This window comes from Myxocyprinus asiaticus, chromosome 5 (genome assembly GCF_019703515.2).
Source record: "Myxocyprinus asiaticus isolate MX2 ecotype Aquarium Trade chromosome 5, UBuf_Myxa_2, whole genome shotgun sequence".
Taxonomy (NCBI): domain Eukaryota; kingdom Metazoa; phylum Chordata; class Actinopteri; order Cypriniformes; family Catostomidae; genus Myxocyprinus; species Myxocyprinus asiaticus.
Window position 1 is genome coordinate 16,331,011 of NC_059348.1, and position 23,446 is coordinate 16,354,456.

The 23,446-nt window shown below is 38.8% G+C and overlaps 2 protein-coding genes across 2 annotated transcripts in view; one reads left to right on the top strand and one right to left on the bottom strand.

Moving 5' to 3' along the window:
• The first annotated feature begins 1,541 nt into the window (after positions 1–1,541).
• On the top strand, positions 1,542–17,679 carry LOC127440411 (otolin-1-A-like). Its single transcript, XM_051696956.1, has 4 exons — positions 1,542–1,986; positions 2,281–2,370; positions 7,947–8,018; positions 16,085–17,679. Exons 1-4 carry the CDS (start codon positions 1,542–1,544, stop codon positions 16,963–16,965), a joined length of 1,488 nt encoding a protein of 495 aa, XP_051552916.1. The 3' UTR covers positions 16,966–17,679.
• A 1,925-nt stretch (positions 17,680–19,604) lies between these two features.
• Positions 19,605–23,446, bottom strand: part of LOC127440409 (structural maintenance of chromosomes protein 6-like) — a 51,879-nt gene continuing 48,037 nt past the window's right edge. The window contains exons 26-27 of the mRNA XM_051696953.1: positions 20,578–20,675; positions 19,605–20,280 (exon numbers count right to left, since the gene is read on the bottom strand). Of these exons, the coding sequence (XP_051552913.1) occupies positions 20,184–20,280; positions 20,578–20,675 (195 nt within the window). The 3' untranslated portion in view covers positions 19,605–20,183. The remainder of the gene's footprint in view (positions 20,281–20,577; positions 20,676–23,446) is intronic.

Sequence of the window (23,446 nt, forward strand, 5' to 3'; positions counted from 1 at the left end):
TAGCAAATATCTGCCCTTTTGAGAGCTTGATCAATCATCATGAAGAGAAGCCAGGCGGGACAAAAACACGTTGATTTAATGCCCAATATCCAATAGACAATCAGATGCAGATGCAGATCCAGCTATTTTCATTGGCGGAGCAAAAATAGACAAAAACAACAGGCTATATTGTATCTAAAATGTAAGTTACTTCTGGTTTTTAGAATTATTGTATATAAACCAATCGCTGGTAATAGAGCGCAAAAACAGTGCCCGCCCACTTTTTCAGCTGTCTTGGTTCTGGAAGTATTTTTCCCATTCATTTCTTACATAGACTTTTCATAAAATCCTTCATAAAAGAGTTGTAAGCCATGAACCAAACCAACCAGAGGTGAATGACAACATTACAAACTTTATTTTGAAGCAAAAAAGTATTTGAAAATCTGACAAAAAGACAAAGGTACAAGACTGTGTACTTAACGTCTTTCACAAGGGCACGAACTACAATCCCATGGAGCATTGCGAATGACATAATTGAATATAAAATACTATTACAATATATTATTGATTTTAGGTTGATTATAAGTACGGAAACTAAATTGTATATGTTTATTGTGAAATATTCCAGTGTATCCACATATTGAAGTAATTTAAGGGTGAAGGGAGACCAACTTATTTGCTTCATTTACAGTGCATCAGGGAAATGGGCAGTTGCTTTGGGCTTGTTTGGCGGGCTTTCTTGGCCACAGTTCTCTGATTGGTAGATCTTTCTCTGTTGGACCATGGATAATGTAGTTGTTCACCAGGAATTCCGCTATCAAACAAGATTTTTAAACAATGTAGTTGAAATAACACGGACTGATGGCTTCAACGGAAGCATATACCATCGCTGAACAACCTCGGAGCTCATGGTAGGCAAAAATGCATTCTTTTATGGAAAAAATAAATGGGATTTTTACTTCCGGTACCAGACTGTTGCGTTCTGTTCTGTTCTACGGCTATATAAAGCTGTGCTGATATTCAATACAACATTACATTTGCCAATCGCTGAACAACCTCAAGAGCTCATGGTAGGTAAAAATGCATTCTTCTATGGAAAAAATAAATGGGATTTTTACTTCTAGAACCAGACTGTTGCGTTCTATTCTGTTCTATGGCCACATAAAGCTGTGCTGATATTCAATACAACATTACATTTGCCAGTGTGATATTGTTTAACTAAACAATCTGACTGATTTTCACCTGGCAGACAGGGAAAATTTCTCATAGACTTACATTAGAGGGGCCCGAGCCATATCTAGAGAACAGATTATCATGGAAACTTGGGGGTGGCAACCACCCATAACATGCAATCACAAAGAAACAACGTAAAATCCACTCTGAACACCCTTTTAAAGGCAGAGCAATGCCTTGGCAACCACCTCAGTGCCGTAGGCATGGCACGCACCAGTCACATTTCCTTTAGAATGTGTATAAATCTAGGTTCTCTCTTGTGCTTTCTTTTGGTGTCCACTTCTGTCATCAGCACTCTTGGCATCTGTTTGTGTGCAGCTGTTTGTACAATGCCCAAACTTCTCCACCTGGTCATCCTGGTGATGGCCTTGCTGGTGGTAACAACAGAGACTCAGGCATCAATAATGAAGACCACACAGTGGCCACGACTGAAGCCCACTAAAAAGCCTCTGACTCAGGATGAAGTTGGTCCTCCACAGCCACCTGGCCACTTGAGCACCCGGCAGATCACTACCACTATGAGCCCGACTGCCAGTGGTGTCACAGAAGAAACCACAGACTCCATGATGGATGTGTACTCCACTTCGCCTACTGACAGCACCACCTACTCTAGTGATGCCTATTCTGCTGACTACCACACTGAGGCCATGGTTCCTCCTAGGGTGGGCCCTGGGAACTACACGCTGGAATACAACGAATGCTTCTTTAACTTCTGTGAGTGTTGTCCACCAGAGAGAGGTCCTCCAGGACTAGTGGGAGAAAAGGGGTTGCCAGGTAAGAAAGATACATGGTAAACATCTGAAAAACAAAACAAAAACCTACTATTACAGCTAACCTTGCTGTAGGATGTAACATATGTTGTGTATTGGATGCTGGTTGCAGTTGGTCTTTTCAGCTGGTAAGTCAAAAATCAGAATGCCTTATTTCATAGATACCGATTGAAATTTTCTTGCCCTTGCCATGCTGGCTGTTGAGGAGGCTTTGTTAATGCACATTGGCCTAGCTGATGTCTACTTCATTAAATGCTACATGAAATTTTCCCCACAAGTTTTTATGTCATTGTGCAAGGTATTCCAGGGGCAAAGGGGGAGATGGGACCTCCTGGACCTCCAGGTAAAGATGGACTCACCAGTGCTCCTGGGCAACACGGAGAGAAAGGTCAGTATGGTACAATCCTTCCCTGGTGTTCAACATATGTGCCAGCAAAAGATTTTCAAAACATTCCAGTGAAAGGCGCTCCATTTGTATACACAAGATTAGTTCACATCTATTCAAATGTATTAATTACAAGGCTCTGGAATACTCAGTTCTGATTGGGCAATTGTGGCATTTTGTGGTCAAATATTTTTGTAAAATGACAGCAAAACTGTATAATTGACCGTGGTCCCAGGCAACATATTTCCTACATAGCTCTGCTAGTTTCATCTCTTATATAACTCCATGTTTTCTCCTCACATAATGAAATAAATCAATTTAATGTCCATTTTATCTATTTGTTTGATAAGCCATGTAATAAGGAGGATAATATACAATCAGCTGGTCATTATTGCTAAATAAACCTCTCAGGATGATACAAGACCTGTCCGGATCACCATGTCAGACTTTATATCGCAATAATGACCGACTGACTATCCATCATCCTTTACACAATGTTTGAAATACATGTTTTTCACCTTGTTGAAAGCAAGCAAAATCTATGCATCCAGCTTGATCTCAAAAATTAAGTTACTGTGGTGGCATTATTTAAAAATGACATTACATGGTTCATTACACATATTGCGGCAGTTCCAAGGCAAAATGTCCGCTGTGTGGCGCTAAAAGTGGTTTAAAGGTTCTCCCAAACAAATTATGTTTTTTGCCCCCTGATTAACACTTTATTGATTCCAACACATGAAACAGAAAAGCAAAACATAAATGCAGAGAATCAGCTTTTAACCCCCATTATTCCCCCTCCCCAACCCAACCCCCCAAAACATCCCTGTGGTCAAAGCCAAATCACACACACAAAAAACAAACAAACAAAGAGAAAAAAGAGAAAACTATAAATCCCTCTCCATTGCCCCTCCCCAAGAGCCCTCCAAAAAAGTTCAGATAGCTGCCCCACTTCATATCAAACACCCTCAGGTTGCCGAACCTTCTATCTGACATCTCTTAAAATGCTGCCACCCTGCCCGTCTACGTGCACCACTCCCGAAATGAGGGCACACCAGCCAACTTCCATCCCCTCAGTATGATCTGTCTACCGATCATGACACTGGCCAGGACCCAATTTCTTATGTATTTATCCCCTTTACTAATGACTGCCCCATCACCTAAAATACATAGTCTGGGGCAAAATGAAATTTGAGTGCCCAATACGTCACACATAACACTCTGAACCCTCAACCAGAATTACAGATGATGTTTTTAAGGTTAATGCTCTATCTATCGAGTTTTCAATCAACAAAACCTAACCGATAGTGTCATAAGAGCAAATATAAGAAAAAAAATGCAATTGCTGAAGCAACTACATCATTTACTGGTGCTTCTATTACACTTTCGACTAACGTGAAACTCGGGTGCTCATCAGGACTTCTAAACCAATCCTTTGCATCACAAGTGCAATGCTCTATCAGTTGAGCTACCGCGCAATTTGATCGCACTTGAACAAGCTTGTAAATGTTTTTGGGATCTAATACAAACGTTAAAATGTATCACCTTACAAGTACAATAAAAGTATTTAGATGTGCGAGGAACAAGGCGAAAACTAAGTGTTTTTGAACGCATAATCTGCCGTTTTACTCGTAATTTGCTTGAAAGTGAATAAAAGCCCTTGTTGTTGAAGCACCTCTAGTGTTCACCTAACCAGGAAACTGCCGCGATACATACAACGAGCCACATAAAAATCCTTTTGCAAAAATATAGGTATAGTAATGTGATTCTGAAACAGTGGCGATTTTAGGGGGTGGCCTGTGATGGCCTGGGCCACCCCTGAAATCTCATTGGCCACCCTGTGGCCACCCCAGAACTGATTGGTAGTTCATCATATTCATCAACACAAGAACGAAGAACCAATAGAAACACCTGTCAATCAAAGATGACATCTCAGGTCATTTGTTTATTTAGAGCCACACTGACCCAGGGTCAGTTTTATATTTCTGACCATTATAGTAGTGGTGGGACTGAAGCTGTGTGAGCTGATCTTTGATCAGTGGGGGGAGGGGCAGGTCGCGGGCAGCGGGCGCCAAGTCTGGAGTATAATGGTCAGTCAGAAGCACGAAGCTGACATGAGCTAGCGTCTACCTCCAACTTCCAATGAGTTGACGACGTCGATTTGTGGTCAAAAAGAAAGCTGTTATTTGAGAGGTATGTTCATCTAATCTAACGTTTAATTTATCCCGAATTTCCATGTGAATGTGAAAACATTTTTTCATTGTTACAGTAGCTAGGTTAAAGAGTAAGTTAGACCCTACACCACATTCAACATGTTATCTTTATATTAACATGAAATATGAAATGCCATGTTTTCTGATTTAATGACGGAGGTGTGTAAAGCGTTTTACAGATGTATATGTTCAATAACTAAAGTTATATATATGGCTAACCTGTGTGTGAAATTGAAGGGTTTGTGTTGTGACTGTACTTTACATGAGTTATTTATGTGTATTATTGGTCAGTCAGACCAATAAAATCTTCAAAGTTTTTATACCTTATTTGACATTTTAAATATGCAGAAGCAGGGCAAATTGCACTTAAATGCCGCAAATGATTTGACTAACTATTTTATTTGGTAATATTCAAAGGAATTGAAGCTATCAGAACATGTGGAAAATAAACCTGAGTAGACACTGTAAATAGAGTTTTGTTTTTAACTGTATTCAGAGCTATTTTGGGGTTTCCAGACAGACACCTATAAGCCCTCGTAGCCAGTTTCACACACTGATTTGTACCCAATTTAACAATATTTCTGCTGGACAGTGCAGTTATAGCTAATAAATGAATGAATAATTGATTGAATGATTGATTGAATTGCGCCTCAATCAGTTATCACCTGTACTTGTATCTTTTTATGATTATACACTATACCTGATGTTATATGCAGATTAATTCTCTACAATGAGAATAGCTCTTAAAAATGTGTAACTGACTTTTCCTAAACAATTAATGATTTAAAAATGGATGTTATGTTAAAATAACCAGAGATTCCCAGAAACTGTAATAGGTTGAAATAGAACAGGAATAGAAAACTGTCAAAACAACAGTCTGATATTGAATACAAACAATTCAGTTAATGCTAACATGAGTTTAAGAATTCATTTATTCTACATGTGTAGATGTTGAAGCAAAGCAATGCGATATTTACACATTTTGATCATGTGCCATTCATAAAGGTTCTCCCGGTATCGCCACCCCACACTAGGTCTGTGCCCCATCTTGGCCACCCCAGTAAAAATGTCCTGGACACGCCACTGTTCTGAAACCAGGTTGCATGCATCAGGGTAGAAAAGGCGTTAGAGGTTAGAAATTGCTATTTCAAATGTAAACTTCCATAAAAAGGAGCAAAAAGATATTTTAAAGAGATTTAAAAACTGTTTACACAAGGACCATTTTCCCTCACAGCTTCGCTCCATATTTGGGATTTGGTTTATCCAAAGTTATATACAAAGAATCAGAGATACTGAAGACAGTGTGCTCGTCTGTACATATAAATATGTATTGCAAGAAGGTCAAACATTTGAAGAGACCTTGCAACTTGGTTTTGGAGAAATATAGTTCTCCAACAAGGTTTAGTAAAGCAAGCATGATTATTACTATTGCTCATACTTACACAAGCCATATCTAGGGACCAAAATATCATTGAGACTTTAGTGTGCTCTTTTTACTCTTGATCACTCTCAATCAACCAGAACTTTGAATACTTTTGATCATGGCAGCAAGTTTTGCATGGGCCAGCACCTCTCACATTTCTTCAGGAAATATAAAACTCTTGTTATATTTATGCTTTACATTCATGGAGTGCATTTTCATGGTTATCTTTCCATGTCCATCAAAAAAAAAAAAAAAAAAAAAAAATTTACATAGCATAGATTAAGAAAAACTGAACCTATTTCTTACCTAAAGTGCTGCATGCTCACACATGTTTGCGAAACCTTCAATTTATATCTCAAGAAACTGAGACTGGAACTGAAAGTTCTTTGAAGTTGCTCAAAAGCTTCAATCAGCTTGCAGACCTCTTACATCTCTGAATCTTCTCGTCTCAACATGAACATGCTCTTCACCACTGGAGAAAAAAACTGTGTGCAGGGTATTTGTCCTCTTGTGAGCTTGTGTGTATTCCAGTTTGCCCATGCATTTTAAGTCTAGGCCTTCAGTGTGATTCATGCCATTAAGAAAACACAGTTTCACAATGAATAAGACACCGTATGCCGTATCATACATCACGTGGCAGTCAACTAATAATACCAACTGACATTTTAAAAACACATCCACGCACGAAAGCCAGAACCAAGGAGGTCTAATACTAAGAAAAAGCTCTCTAATAATATTTGCGATTTAAACGTTGCTCGCAATACATTTTGTTTCGTCAGGGCACACGGTTACTTTTCAAAACTTGATCCGACACTGAATGCTCAAGCAGCCTAATTTACACTTAGAAAACTCCTGATGTTGCTATAACAATGCAAAAAGCACTTACCAATTTACTTGAAGTGAAAATCAGTCCTCCTTTCCTGTTTAATTAATCAATCGCACGATCATGCAGAACAACTCGTTTTTAAATTCATAAGGATCTCTTTTATGATGACAGCCGTCTCGTCAGCGAGATCTCACACTCTTCGCTTTCAAATTACGTACGCACTTAAAGCATGATTGCGTCACTCAAGGCCAGCTAGAAGGCCTGGACTGGGACATATCCTAAAGACCACACCCACCAAGAACAAATAAATCAATCTGATTGGCTGATGAATCTGACAATCTGAATTTAGATGCCTATTCACTGTAATATTGTTGGAAATTTTGAAGGCCTGACGGGGTGGAGCTCAGACTCGCGCACTGCTTTGGCTAAGGAGCTCAGCTTCGGACATGTGATTTGTGAAACAGTTGTCACACTTTGTTTGTAAGCATCGAGGGATAAATTCTGATTGGATAAACTTTTTGTTTTTTGCTATTAGGTTTGTAGATGAATTAGGAGTGGAAAGTGATTGAAAATACATAGGCAAAAAGGTCAATGAGAATGAAAGGAAGAAAAATATTTATTAGGCATGTTACGCCAGCAAAGAAGGCTTTGCTGGCCCTGAGAAATCGCCACTGGTGTATTCTAATAGATGAAGATTTATTCTGACCAGTAGTGAACAGTGGTAGATACGCATATATCATTTCAATTTGGTGCTTGGCAAAATCCAAACTCCACTGATGACAATGCCTCTTGAAGGGAGAAGAAAATAATGGGAACATGATAAAATCTTAAACTTAGTTTATAGTACAGTGTTTCAGACCTAAAATAGGCCTGAATTCTAAGATTTTGATGTTTCCAACACACTTTACCCTGAGCAACAGATTTCCAGAAAGGCCTATGTTCTTAAAAACTGTTCATTGTCCTATTAAAAACAGTTCAGCTTGTATTAGATTTGTATGGGATCATACCCTGAAGAACTGAAGCCTCACCTCTAAATAATGGTACTAACGCAAAATAGTGTTGTTGTTAATTCACAGGCAATTTTTAAAAAGTTGTTAATATATGCCTGGTCTTCTTTCAGGAGAGAAAGGTGATCCTGGAGTGACTGGGCTGCCTGGTATTCCCGGCATTACTGGGAAACAAGGAGAGAAAGGTACATTCACCTGCAAGGGCTTTAGTCGATGATACACTATACAGTACATGTCTTATGCTGATTTTAATATTAACGGGTCATTTCTCAGGAAACAGTGCCATTTGTGTTTCCATGGCAATTCCCTTGAAATAATGGTTTGACCATTCTGACATATTTGAATGAGTAACATTATCAGTCTTTTGCCCAATTGGTTGAAACAGGAGTAGTTTCCCTTGCATTCTTCATCAGTTATACAACATGTTCACAATTATATTGTTTTTTTCGGCACAAAATATAAAAACACTAAGTGAATAATATGGAGGGGTGCAATAATATTTACCATAAACTATTTTATAAGCCATTATGAGCCATTTTTAATGTAACAGTGTTGTATTATTACACAAAGCATATTTTGAAAAATAAATGACATGGGTTCTTTTTTTTTTTTGTTAATTATAATGTGTAATTTATTACAAGGCACACCAAAGGGATACTACAGAATTGATCACAGAAGTATATGAATTCCACACTTACTGTGACATGGTTGAAATAGTGTAGTGCTTCATGCTTAAAGGTATATTCCCAGGTTAAATGCTGCCAATTGACAGCATTTGTGGCAGAATGTTGATTATCACAAAATATAATTTAGAGTTGTCTCTCCTTTCATGTAAAAAATAAATAAAAATAAAATCTGGATTTCAATAAGTATTTTAGTAGGATAAAATAACTTACAAGCCTTTTCTGTGTAAAGTTATATCCAATTATTGCCAACTTCGTTGCCATGATTATGTAACACCATACACCCTAAAACAACCGTAAAAACAATGATTTAAACAACATTACAGACCAAAATACACAAGTTTTAACAGAAGGATTAATGCAAGTGTTTTTATAAAATAATAAGCTTAAAATTTCGGCCTTTTAACCCTCCAAAAATTGTCCCCATTCACTTCCATTGTAAGTGCCTCACTATAACCTTGATTTTGTTTTGCTTTTTTTAAAATTTAAAAAAAGTTTAAAATCTTCTTTACACAAGTCCGTGGATGCAGACACTTCTAGCTACACAAGGTTGATTTCGTGCATTGTTGCATTTCAAAACGCAATTACGTGTTGCATTCTCAATGTTACCACAAGAGGTGCTATAGTGGACAGTAGTGTGAATGGTCTGCTTCAAATAGTGAGTTTCTCTTTCAAGCCAGCTACTGTCATGGTGAAGCAACAGTTTAAAGAGGATATTGCTCAGTATGTCAACATATTTTATAGCAGCTTACCTGAATAATAACATTCAATTTAATGGCACAGAATGTTTGAAATTAACTCTATTGCCCCTTTGAATACTGAGGTTTGTAATGCACAGTAACACAAGAATGCAAGTTTAGCACAATATATAGTCAGAGGTCAGTAGTAACGTGCTACATTTACTCAGTTACATTTACTTGAGTACATTTTTGGAGAAAATTTACTTTTAAAAGTAGGTTTAATAGTAGGTCCTTTTTACTCTTAAGTACATTTCTACTGAAAAATTACTTTTACTTTGTTACAATGGGCAACATTCCTTACATTTATGGTTTTGATTAAATACATTTTAATAAATGTGTAATTTATTGAAAGATTTCTGAATGGGACTTTTATGACAGCGAAACTTTACAGTTGCGCTTTGTCACTTGAGTCGAGTTCATTACTGCAGCAGCAGCAGCAAGCGCTAAAAACAAACACGCCGAGTTCACACATCCTCCATGAGCGGGGCGTGAGTGGTGCGTTTTTGTTTTGGCGGCCTTATTAACAGATCAAACCGTTCCCACTGCAAGCGTGAGTCACGAGGTGATGCATCTCAGAAGCGTCACAGACGCGGCAGTGAGCGGATAGTTTCGCCGTTGAGCCTATTTTTGCCGCGCGGCTCACGCTGAGCTCAGCAGCTCTGTGTGCTGTACAACACTAAAATAATCAGGAGATTATAGAAAAGCTAATAAAAATTATTCAATCCGAACAGAGTACACTACAATTTATATGTCTGCATGCAAGTTAACTCAATAAAATAACTTAAAAAAGGGAAGAATTAATAAACTGCCGGACCTTTTGACATTGTGTATATAGGTGTACAGTAGATGCCAGTGTTTCTCAACTGGTGGGTCGCGACCCAAAAGTGGGTCACAGGTCCATTCAGACTGGGTTGCAGACAGCAGGAAAAAACAATGCCATGTTTCTCCCATTGAAACATTTTCAGCAGACGCCCAAGTGAAATTTAGGACTGCTGAGGCAAATTTAATAATAATCTCGCATTCAAAAGGCTTTTCATCTGCAACGAGATATTTTTGCGGTGCGATAAAGCTGTTTTTTCGCATGAGTGTAATCGAAACAACTTGCGCCAATGATCTGCTCTAATCTACTGTATCTCTGGTGCTCGCGTACACATCAATGCCCATTTGAATTCTAGTGAGAATTTTTCTAGTTTAAATAGCTATGGAGGAAGTCAAACCTCTCAAACAAGCAGCCCCAACATTATAAACAGCAGTCAGTTGGAACAGAGCAACACTGTGCTATTTTTTCTTTTAAATTACACATCATCACCCTTACAAAACTGTTTCACGATTTTACTGTAGTAATAATAACTCTGATATTTTGACAAAAATTTAAATAGTTTCATATTAAATAATGTATTAGGTGGAATCTATACTATTTTTCACAAACACAAATTTATTATTATTATTATTATTATTATTATTATTATAAAGACTAGCTGCATTGACCTAACCATGGTAATAAGGAGCCATCAATGGTCTTTCCTGTGCTTACATGTCATTGCACTGAAAATATAAGGTCAAGTTCATAAAGGGCTTTAAAGTCTGGACTTCCAAGACTTGTGGACAAATTATGAACAACGTTTTCCTGTGTAATATATGTTTTGTTTGAATGATGTTTGAAATTAGGAAATAAACTGGATAATAAAAATAATGGGCTCATATAAATAAATATGCTCATCAACTTTTTAAAGGGGGGAGAGGAACATTTCTGTATCTTTTGTTGTTGACATCAACAACAAAAATAATGTCACTTGATACATGCATTTATACTTGAAAACCATGAACAGAACTACGCAAGATAAAAGAAAATACGACCCAGGATACATTAAATACAGGTTCTTGTTTTTTTTTTCTATGGTGGGTCTCCACTTGATGTCCAATGTAAAGTCCCGAAGTAAAACCAGTTGAGAACCACTGGTAGACACAACATTAACCAATCACAACCAAGTGTGCTGATAAAGATGAAGTGCACGTGACTGCCCGCTTTTGTCCTTGAAGCAGTAATAACCTCATCTTATTATGACCTTATTAAGGAAAAAAATTGGCATAGGACCCCATAGATAACATTACTTTCCGTGCAGAGGCACTGCTGTTTCTCGCAGAAGAGACGCAGCCAATGTGAACGTCCAATGCGATGATCAGGGTGATTCTGTATTTATGGGCTCTCATGACATCAGTTTCTATGTATACATTTTTATATCAGTGGTGAAATATATCAGTGTTTACTGTATAAATCCATGTAAACATCCACGTTAAAGGTGGAGTAAGTCATTTTAATCCAATAAAATTTCTTTAATGTGAGATGATGGTGCCGCGGATGGCCGCCTTGGTGTGGAGCTCTCCAATTCTTTTGTAGTTTTTGTTTGTTTGTCATGTGTTTATTAATTTTTTTCCCAATCATTTTTACCAGAGATGTACTGCTGTATATTCGGCAGCACATACCAGACAATCTTTTCCCAGTTTTTGATTATTCAGACGTTTTACTGGACATTTTAGTCGGGAATAATTTTAGCCGCGGGAATTTTCCTCATTTATTCTGGTGAGTGTTTATATTCCTCCACATGCGTGTGTGAACGCAGCGCTGCAGCAGCTGGCTGATCAGATCACAAACACGGAACAACAATACCTAGACTCAGTTATTATTCTCTGCGATTTTAACAGAGCCAACCTCACTCATGAACTGCCCAAATACAAACAGCACACTACATGCCCAAACAGAGACAGCAATATGCTGGATCACTGCTACACAGCAATAAAGGATGCATATCGCTCTGTCCCTAGAGCAGCTTTGGGACTCTCTGATCACCGTCTGGTTCATCTTCTTCCAACCTACAGACAGAAATTAATATCTGCTAAGCCTGTATTAAGGACTGTAAAGAGATGGACCAACAAAGCAGAGCTGGAACTACAAGCCTGCTTTGACTGCACTGATTGGAGTGTTTTTGAGGCTGCAGCCACAGACCTGGACGAGCTCACAGATACTGCTACATCATATATCAGTTTCTGTGAGGATATGTGCATTTCTACTAGGACTTGTTTAACATTTAACAACACAGGAAAACTCAGACAGCTTCATCATGCTAAACAGGATGCTTACAGAAGCAGGGATAAAATCTTGTATAATCAGGCCAAAAACACACTAAGGAAATCAGAGTGGCTTAAAGAAGCTACTCTGAGAAGCTGAAAAACAAGTTCTCAGCTAACGACCCTGCATCAGTGTGCAGAGGCCTGAGACATTACTAACTTCAAGCAACATCCCCCAACACTGTAGGATAATCAACAACTGGCTGACGACCTGAATGTGTTTTACTGTAGACTTGAAAAGCCCAGTCTCATACCCCACACCTGCTCTGACCTTCACTTCACACAAACATCAGTTCACTTCCAGCACCTGTACAATCAGCACTGGTGCCCCCCAGGGATGTGTGTTCTCCCCACTGCTCTTCTCCCTGTATACCAATGACTGCACCGCCAAGGACCCCTCTGTCAAGCTCCTGAAGTTTGCAGATGACACCACTGTCATCGGCCTCATCTGAGATGACGATGAGTCTGCATACAGAAGGGAGGTTGAATGGCTGGCTGTCTGGTGCAGTCAAAACAACCTTGAGCTGAACATGCTCAAAACGGTGGAAATGATTGTGGACTTTAGGAGGAACACCCCAACACTGACCCCCATCACCATTCTAAACAGCACTGTGGCAGCAGTGGAGTCATTCAGGTTCCTGGGCACTACCATCTCACAGGACCTGAAGTGTGAGACACACACTGACGCCATTGTGAAAAAGGCCCAGCAGAGGTTGTACTTCCTTCGCAGTTGAGGAAATTCAACTTGCCACAGGCGCTGCTGATACAGTTCTTCTCAGCAGTCATTGAGTCTGTCCTCTGCACTTCAATAACTGTCTGGTTTGGTTCAGCTACGAAATCAGACATCAGAAGACTACAAAGGAAAATTCGGACTGCTGAGAGGATTATTGGTTGCCCCCTACCCCCCCTTCAAGAACTATACACTTCCAGAGTGAGGAAAAGGGCTGGTAAAATCACTCTGGACCCCACTCACCCTGCCCACTCCCTTTTTGAACTGTTGCCTTCTGGCTGACGCTACTGAACACCAGAACCGTCAGGCACAAGAACAGTTTTTTCCCTTAGGCTATCCATCACATGAACAGTTAAAACTATACTATAATTACATGCAATACACAGCCTAGTCAGTTATATTATTTAATATATTCTACCTCTTCTGCATTACATAACAGATTTGTATTTGTACATACTATATGTATATTTTTGTCTTGTGTATTTCTATATATATATATATATATATATATATATACTTATATTTCTATTCACTTTTTATTTTTATTCTATTTTTTTAATTATTATTTCTGTCTTGTATTGTTTGTGCACTGGAAGCTTCGGTCACAAAGAAAAATTCCTTGCATGTGGAAGCATACTTGGCAATAAAGCTCTTTCTGATTCTGATTTGTGAAATTCTGCGAACATCTTTTTACGGTCCACTAGCTGTCCGTTCAGTCTGTGCGCTGGAAAAAAAAAAATCCGGTGTTTGTACACAGCCCTGGCTCTGTAAATGGGAAAATAAACAAAGTGGATTGGACCGATCCACCAAACACTATTGCAGCCAACCACCAACAGTGGGCGGTTCGTGCTTGTGCATAGTATGGGGGGAAGGGGAGGGGAGATGGGGCAGAGAGTGAGAGGGAAATTCATTAGAAGAAGAGGGACGGTAAATCTGGCTAATGCTCACTTACTGAACTCCAAGCAAGAGAGATGGCTGAGAAACAGCCCAAGAGAAAAAGGTCAGATGAATATAAAATGAAAAAGAAGGGGTATGATCAGGCAAGGGCTAGGAGCCGTGTAAACATCGGAGAGGCTTTCCAACGGTGGACAGACCTGTGAGAGCTGAAAGGCCTGAAGACTGATGCAGAGGTTGCTCTGTTTCTGCTTGATAGGTGGGTAATATTAGTTTTGCTATGTTTCACAGAACCAAGATATGCTGTTGTTGTGATATTAGCTATAGTAAGCTCTTCCTCTGCTTCTTCCACGTCCTTGCCGACGAGGAACGGAGCTACACCATGACAGTAAGGAAACATTCCCTTTTAAAATATGGAGAAAAAAACATGCAGTGAAAGTAAATGGTGACTATAAGGCTAACATTCTGTCTTACATCTCCTTAATTGTGTTGCATTGAAGTCATACAGGTTTGGAACAACATGAGGGTGAATGATGAAAATTTCCAATAATAATAATAATTATTAAATTATTATTATTCTGTAATATATGTTAAATGTGTATTATGTAATGGAATATTGGAGATTAAATGTCCATAATGTTACATATGAAAGTAACTAGTTACTCACTAGAGTATTCTTTTAATTGGATACTTTTTTTACTCTTACTCAAGTAATTATTAACATCATTAATTCAAATAATTGTACTTTTACATGAGAACAGTTTTTAGCTACTCTACCCACCTCTGTCTGTAGGCCAAGTGCTCGCATCTGTGTGCACGTATTTGATGTATCCAGCCTTAGGGTTAGTACCGATAACTATTACTTTGCAAGGCTGTAACCACACATTTAGAATTGGGAAAAAACATTTAGAATTTGCCATTGAAAAATCCATGTTTGAACATTAATCTGAATACTGGGGGTATGTGTCCCCCTATGGTGGACCTGAAGTGGGAAATTCTAATTCAAGCAGTAACTTCAAAGAAAATAAAAATCCTGCAATTTATCGGTACAAATGGCACTTTGTCCTGAAAATGAGTCTTATAAGCAGTTTTCCAGAGCAACCACTGGGCGGCGCCATTATGATTGTAATTGCCTGTTTTCTGTTTCTGGTCTCGAGAAGCAATGAAAAAACTAACAAAACGGGGGGCCTGGGTAGCTCAGTGGTAAAAGACGCTGGCTACCACCCCTGGAGTTCGCTAGTTCGAATCCCAGGGCGTGCTGAGTGACTCCAGCCAGGTCTCCTAAGCAACCAAATTGGCCAGGTTGCTAGGGAGGGTAGAGTCACATGGGGTAACCTCCTCATGGTCACTATAATGTGGTTCGTTCTCGGTGGGGCGCGTGGTGAGTTGAGCGTGGTTGCCGCGGTGGATGGTGTGAAGCATCCACACGTGCTATGTCTCCGTGGCAACGCGCTCAACAAGCCACGAGATAAGATGCGCGGGTTGATGGTCTCAGACACGGAGGCAGCTGGGATTCGTCCTCCGCCACCCGGATTGAGGCGAATCACTACACGACCACGAGGACTTAAAAGCACACTGGGAATTGGGCATTCCAAATTGGGAGAAAAAGGAGAAAAGGGGAAAATCCCCCCCCCCCCCCCCAAAAAAAACAAAAAAACAATAAATAACAAAACAAGCGATCCAGATGGAGAACAACAAACATTTAAGTTTTTTTTGGCATAAAAATTTATTTCAGCCTCAACTTGTGCAGTTGCTGGCGGTCATTGCAACTCAAATAGTTAATATCAACGTAACTCACCTCGGACAAATGTTTCATGACATCTACACACTCAGGTGAGGCACTCTCTTTAAAAACGGTCATCTCGACTCTGCGAAGTATCGGCATTATGCAGCCACATGGTTTTTTTTCTTTTTACAAATTTAATACCTTAAACATCACATTACCCACTAAGAATATACACCGTTGCGAGTGAAAACACTGGAGACCGGAAATTGAAAACAGTCGAATTGTGGAACACTTCTGAGTTCAGAAAAAAGGTTGATATTTGGAATTCAATTGTTGATGTTAATGTCTCCAGGTGAAATAGGCCTCAAAGGAGACAAAGGAGATGCAGGTATACCAGGGCCGAAAGGAGACCTAGGGGACCATGGAGAGCCTGGCTGGAATGGAACAAAGGGAGAGGTTGGTGAGCCTGGCACGCCTGGAATGACGGGGCCCTCTGGACCAGATGGAACCAAGGGGGAGAAAGGCGACAAAGGAGACTGTCCATTTGGGGAAAGGGGGCAGAAAGGCAATACAGGTGAGCCAGGGCTTCAAGGGCTAAAAGGAGACATGGGCATGCCAGGTCTGAATGGCACAGATGGCCTTCCCGGTGCTAAGGGGCCCAAAGGAGACCCAGGACCCCCAGGTAAGCAGGGAGAGCCTGGTCCTCCAGGACCTCAAGGACCACCAGGGCAGAGGGGGATGCCAGGGATGAAAGGAGCCAGGGGACTGAAGGGAGCACGAGGTGTTAGGGGGTTGAAGGGTGCTAAAGGTGAACCTTCCATTCAGAAGCGCTCAGCCTTCAGTGTCGGCCTCTTTCCCAGCCGATCGTTCCCGCCACCAGGCCTGCCAATAAAATTTGACAAAGTCATTTACAATGAAGAAGGTCACTGGAACCCAAACACCAGCAAGTTTAACTGCACTCATGGGGGTGTTTATGTGTTTTCCTACTACATAACTGTGCGTAATCGTCCCCTACGTGCAGCCCTGGTTGTGAATGGCATTCGGAAACTGCGAACTCGTGACTCGCTCTACGGTCAGGACATTGACCAGGCGTCCAACATGGCAGTGCTGCGTCTAACATCTGGTGACCAGGTATGGCTGGAGACTCTGCGGGACTGGAATGGTGTTTATTCCAGTAGTGAAGATGACAGCACATTTTCTGGATTCCTGCTCTATGCAGGTGCCAAGGATTGATTGCCAGAAATCGCACAGGCGATCAGTTTAAACCATTTTAGACCCTATACTTTGTTACCTAAGGGCGAAGTGGAAGACTCCTATATTTCCCAGTAATTTGAACTAAAAACAGTAATTGTACAGCCACTAATTATTACTTATCCTGCTGTAGCATCAGAATAATCAGTGTCAAATTGTTAATTTTTTTTATAAGGTGATGATTTGTGGAAGCTATTTGTTTAGCTCTTCACATATTTAGTTAATACAGATGGCAGCTTATACAATAAAGAACAAGAATGCTTTATTTCTGTGCTGTTTTTTTACCCAAAGGCCACATTGCTCTTTTTATTTTTACGTCTTTGAATGTTTTTTTTTTTTTTTTATTTTAGCGCTATGAATGCATTTTTAAAAGGGGAAAAATAATTGAAATCATTTAATTAAATAAAATCGCTATCAAAACAAAAGGCTGTTAGCTACAAAATCAAATCAACCCAACATAAAATAAAAAGCAGCTTTAAATAATGCTCAAAATATAATAATAAATGATCTGCTAGAATCCATTTAAGTAACTGGCTACAACTATGTCCATTGTAATGGTAGCTGCTGATATAATCGCTTTTACAAGTTAAGTTGATTGTGTTTTCTTTTCATGTTCTTTTCAGGTTTTCAGAGCTGATTTTAGTGTTTTTCCTGCTCTCTGCAGGAAACACACTATACAGGTGCATCTCAATAAATTAGAATGTCGTGGAAAAGTTCATTTATTTCAGTAATTCAACTCAAATTGTGAAACTCGTGTATTAAATAAATTCAATGCACACAGACTGAAGTAGTTTAAGTCTTTGGTTCTTTTAATTGTGATGATTTTGGCTCACATTTAGCAAAAACCCACCAATTCACTATCTCAAAAAATTAGAATACATCATAAGACCAATAAAAAAAACATTTTTAGTGAATTGTTGGCCTTCTGGAAAGTATGTTCATTTACTGTATATGTACTCAATACTTGGTAGGGGCTCCTTTTGCTTTAATTACTGCCTCAATTCGGCGTGGCATGGAGGTGATCAGTTTGTGGCACTGCTGAGGTGGTATGGAAGCCCAGGTTTCTTTGACAGTGGCCTTCAGCTCATCTGCATTTTTTGGTCTCTTGTTTCTCATTTTCCTCTTGACAATACCCCATAGATTCTCTATGGGGTTCAGGTCTGGTGAGTTTGCTGGCCAGTCAAGCACACCAACACCATGGTCATTTAACCAACTTTTGGTGCTTTTGGCAGTGTGGGCAGGTGCCAAATCCTGCTGGAAAATGAAATCAGCATCTTTAAAAAGCTGGTCAGCAGAAGGAAGCATGAAGTGCTCCAAAATGTCTTGGTAAACGGGTGCTGTGACTTTGGTTTTCAAAAAACACAATGGACCAACACCAGCAGATGACATTGCACCCCAAATCATCACAGACTGTGGAAACTTAACACTGGACTTCAAGCAACTTGGGCCATGAGCTTCTCCACCCTTCCTCCAGACTCTAGGACCTTGGTTTCCAAATGAAATACAAAACTTGCTCTCATCTGAAAAGAGGACTTTGGAACACTGGGCAACAGTCCAGTTCTTCTTCTCCTTAGCCCAGGTAAGACGCCTCTGACGTTGTCTGTGTTTCAGAAGTGGCTTAACAAGAGGAATACGACAACTGTAGCCAAATTCCTTGACACGTCTGTGTGTGGTGGCTCTTGATGCCTTGACCCCAGCCTCAGTCCATTCCTTGTGAAGTTCACCCAAATTCTTGAATCGATTTTGCTTGACAATCATAAGGCTGCGGTTCTCTCTGTTGGTTGTGCATCTTTTTCTTCCACACTTTTTCCTTCCACTCAACTTTCTGTTAACATGCTTGGATACAGCACTCTGTGAACAGCCAGCTTCTTTGGCAATGAATGTTTGTGGCTTACCCTCCTTGTGAAGGGTGTCAATGATTGTCTTCTGGACAACTGTCAGATCAGCAGATTGTGTAGCCTAGTGAACCAAACTGAGAGACCATTTTGAAGGCTCAGGAAACCTTTGCAGGTGTTTTGGGTTGATTAGCTGATTGGCATGTCACCATATTCTAATTTTTTGAGATAGTGAATTGGTAGGTTTTTGTTAAATGTGAGCCAAAATCATCACAATTAAAAGAACCAAAGACTTAAACTACTTCAGTCTGTGTGCATTGAATTTATTTAATACACGAGTTTCACAATTTGAGTTGAATTACTGAAATAAATGAACTTTTCCACGACATTCTAATTTATTGAGATGCACCTGTATTAGCTTGCTATACATTCAACAACACTCACCTTTGAGAGAGTACAGAATTTATATTAATTTATACATTATAGTGGCATTTTTGCCATGATCTTTAGTTAATTTGTTAATAAACAATTTTTAAGGCTGACTGCCAAGCAACAGTAATCAAGACCGGTGTCCTGAAGGCAAAATGATGGCCCTCATTTTTGTTAGATCCTTCATATTTACATACTGTTAAGTGTTTCTGTAATACAAAGCAAAGATGATCAATGCATCAACTAAAAGGGGTTTTATAGCTGAATTAATGAATGATCAATGTGCCGGTAAATAAAATGACAGCTTATTAGTTTTGTTATTTTCAACTAGGAAACATACTTTATTTCCTTTTTGATTAGATCACATCCATATATAAATAAAACAATTGAAAATAAAAATAAAAACAACATTTGAAATGAATAATAATATGCTATAAATGTCTCTAAATGAACAGGACAAAAAACTTTTGTAACTATTAATCATAACTATTACAATCTTGGGTTTACTGAATCAAGTATAAAAGCAATTGCCATTGCATCATGCTGATATAAAACTTAAACTACTCTTACTTAGAACAATTTAAAGTGCAGAGTAAAATAGGACTAGCAAATGTCCAAACCAACTAGTATTAGATAACTAAATGAGTCTTAAACCGATATATTTTCCAGTATTTATGAATTATGAATAATTATTTGTTTTTAAAATTGTACATTTTTGTGCCCAAAGAAATGTAAAGTGCAGAGACGTATGCCACTTTCTATCAAAGAAAACCTTGAGCGTACTGTTTAATTAAAAGTTAGGAAGAAGGAAAATTTCCCTGCACATTGGAGGAAATCTGAAAGGAATCTCAAATGTGCAGCTGAGGCAGTAATAGAGATAACATGATCAGAAGGGTTGTATTCTACATATAGGATGATCTTCAGTGAAGAGCAGCTTCATTCTGGGTTCCTCTGACCAAACGGAAGAGTAGACTGACTACGATCAGGGTCGTTCAGACGCAGGATACGGATCAGGTTATTGACTGGAAGAGAACTGGGGAAACAACATTATGTTATTAACATCTGTACGAGTGGGTCTCACATTCATAATCAGCCTCAAAGGTCCTACTTTTGCGAACATCCTACTTGTGAACAGCCACAACCAACCAGAAGAACAGGTCTGTGGCAAACACTACACATTCTTCAATCTCAGTTTTGAGCTTCAACCTAGTTGAGGCTGAGCTGCACTGAAATCATCTTATACACCAGCCAAACTGAAGGGTCCAAATGTCCTGTTTCAAAATGTAACATCTTCAGTATATTATACATTAGTGTTAGAGTAGCTCTTTACCTCATGCTCTGTGGGGTGAGGAAAATAAACTGTCTGTAGCGCTGACTGGCGGCGATCTTCAGCATCATGTCCATAGAAATCCTTCGGTTCACCATGTCCTGAGAGAGTGAACACAATGGAATGATTGCACACACTCAAACCACTTCTTAATGACTGCTAATCACTTGATTCTAATCAGCAGATATGAAAAAAAAAAAAAAAAGCTTCTTTTTGTATTTGCACAATGACCTTAGGTTTTAATTCAAATCCATTTTGAATTTGAACTGTGATTGCATTTTTTAAAATAAATTAAAAAAAAAATTAAAAACAACTTTTGTTCAGTTTCTAATGTTACTGGACATTTGACATGCAATGTCAAGTAGTGACAGTAGTGTCCTGCAGTGTAACCTGGTAAACTTAATCTAAAAGTGTTTTAAGCATTGTTTAATTACTACATGCAGGTTTTCTTACATTGTATTTTTAGAGGCAATATGGAACACTGTACTTGTATTTATCAAATTACAAGACAATTTAAGTGAACTGCAAAACAGGCTAAAAGGTTATTAAAAAAGGTAAAAAAACAAAGAAATGGTTACCAGTTACAACAGCTAAAGCACACACACGCACGCGTGCACACACTTTTCCCTTTCACCCCAAAATGTAAATTCTCTCATTATTTACTCACTCTCATGATATCCCTTGTGTGTATGACTTTCTTTCTTCTGCAGAACACATTTGAAGAAAAATAGAAAAATATCTCAGCTCAGTAGGTCCTTAAAATGCAAGTAGATAGTGAACAGACCTTTGAAGCTACAAAAATCACACAGTCAGCATAAACGTCATACATACGACTCCAGTGTTTAAATGAATGTCTTCTAAAGCGATTTGATCGCTTTTGGTGTGAAAACGATCAATATTTAAGTACTTTTTAACTATAAATCGTCACTTCAGGTATGCTTCACGAGAGTGATGATTTCACTGCCTCTCGTGTGACGTATTCGTGTTGTCATGATACAGAGATAATCTCACATTCTCCACTCGGTTGAGATATCCAGGATGAGCACACAAACGCACCATTGTGAGTGAAGGAACAGATAAAAACCAAAACCAACAAAGCTTCTTCACAGCATTCCTCCTCCTCACTTGTAAACAGTGCTGCACTTCCTGGTGTGTCCCACGTGTGTCAGATCTTGCATGTCTCAAATGCAAAGCGATTACATCACACAGGCATACTGCTGCTGACTGGTAGCAATGATTTAGGGTTAAAAATATTAATCTTAAATATTAATCTTTTTCGCAAAAAAAAAATGATCGGATCGCTTAAGACATTAATAAAACCGCTGGAGTCGTATGGATGACATTAATGCTGACTATCTATGATTTTTGGAGCTTCAAAGGTCGGACCACCATTCACTTGCATTTTAACCCTCTGGGGTCTGAGGGTGTTTTGGGCCCTGGAGAAGTTTTGACATGCCTTGAAATTTGTGCTTTTTTCAGTTGCTTAAAAACATATTAATGGCTAAAGTCTGATAACACTGTATTCAGCACAAACTGGGCTACAGTAATATGTGAGCAATATGTACGTACATGTTTGTATTTTTAAGAAAATAACGTTTATGCGTGGCTTTTGAAAAAACTAACATTTTAAATCACTGAAATAAGGCACATACACATATAACACATACTAAACATTTGTTCACAAGACTTCTGAGAACTGGATCTTGTAGCCTAGCGTTTTTGCTACAAAAATAATGTGAAACCATCCTGATTGCTCATTCATACAAAACAATAGAGTCATTTAACTTTTGTAAGACACTTTGTGTTAGAAAGGCCATATGCGAGGAGGCGTGGATGATCATGAATATTGATGTGATTCACACCTGAGGAGACAAAGACCCCTCCCCTGAGAGAGAATGAATGTGAGGAGACTTAATGATTGAATGTATTGTTTGTAGCTTATTCACAAAATCAAGTTTAAGTTAAAAGTAATCTGACTATACATTTTCTTTACACAAAGACTTTACTTAAAAACTTTAGACCTACTCTACCATTTAAAAGTTTATAGATCTGTAAGATTTTTTAAAGTTTTTAAAAGAAGTCTCTTCTGCTCACCAAGACTGCATTTATTTGATCCAAAATACAGCAGAAACAGTGATATTGTGAAATATTTTTACAATGTAAAATAACTTTTCTATTTGAATATATTGTCAAATGCAATTTATTCCTGTGATCAAAGCTGAATTTTCAGCATCATTACTGCAGTCATCAGTGTCACATGATCCTTCAGAAATCATTCTTATATGCTGATTTTCTAATATGTGCATATTTACAGCACATTTGACACATTTACACCCCAACAGATATTTGCAAGCACAAGCTTCGTTGATGATGAGGCAGCATAAACACTAGTTAAAATCTAATCTAAACATTCATATTATTTTTATATCATATTACATATCATATTTATATCATACAGCATACAATTTAAATACCTGCTTTAGCCGAAACAACATTCAAATGTAAGTAAAACTTGTCTGTTAGGACATATTTCAAATTTCAATACTCTGAATCCTGGCTGGCAAGTCTGGAAATAGTCCAACTAGTAAAATATGTATATGTTTATATAAAATAGCATGTCAACTAATGTAAGTAAAACTAAATGACTTACTCATCCGAAATCGTATCCTCGGCTGGATCAAGTCGCTCTTCAAAATGCAAACGTTCCTCGTCGGATTCCCGCTATTCTTCTGAGGAAAATGTGAACTCCTCGTCACTATCCAGGACCATCTGAAGAGCTTCCTCACCTGTGTAGCGTGCCATCTTCCAAACGCGCAGAAAAGCGAATTAATCTGATGATGAACTTGATGCTTTTTAAGGCATTGTTGGGCGT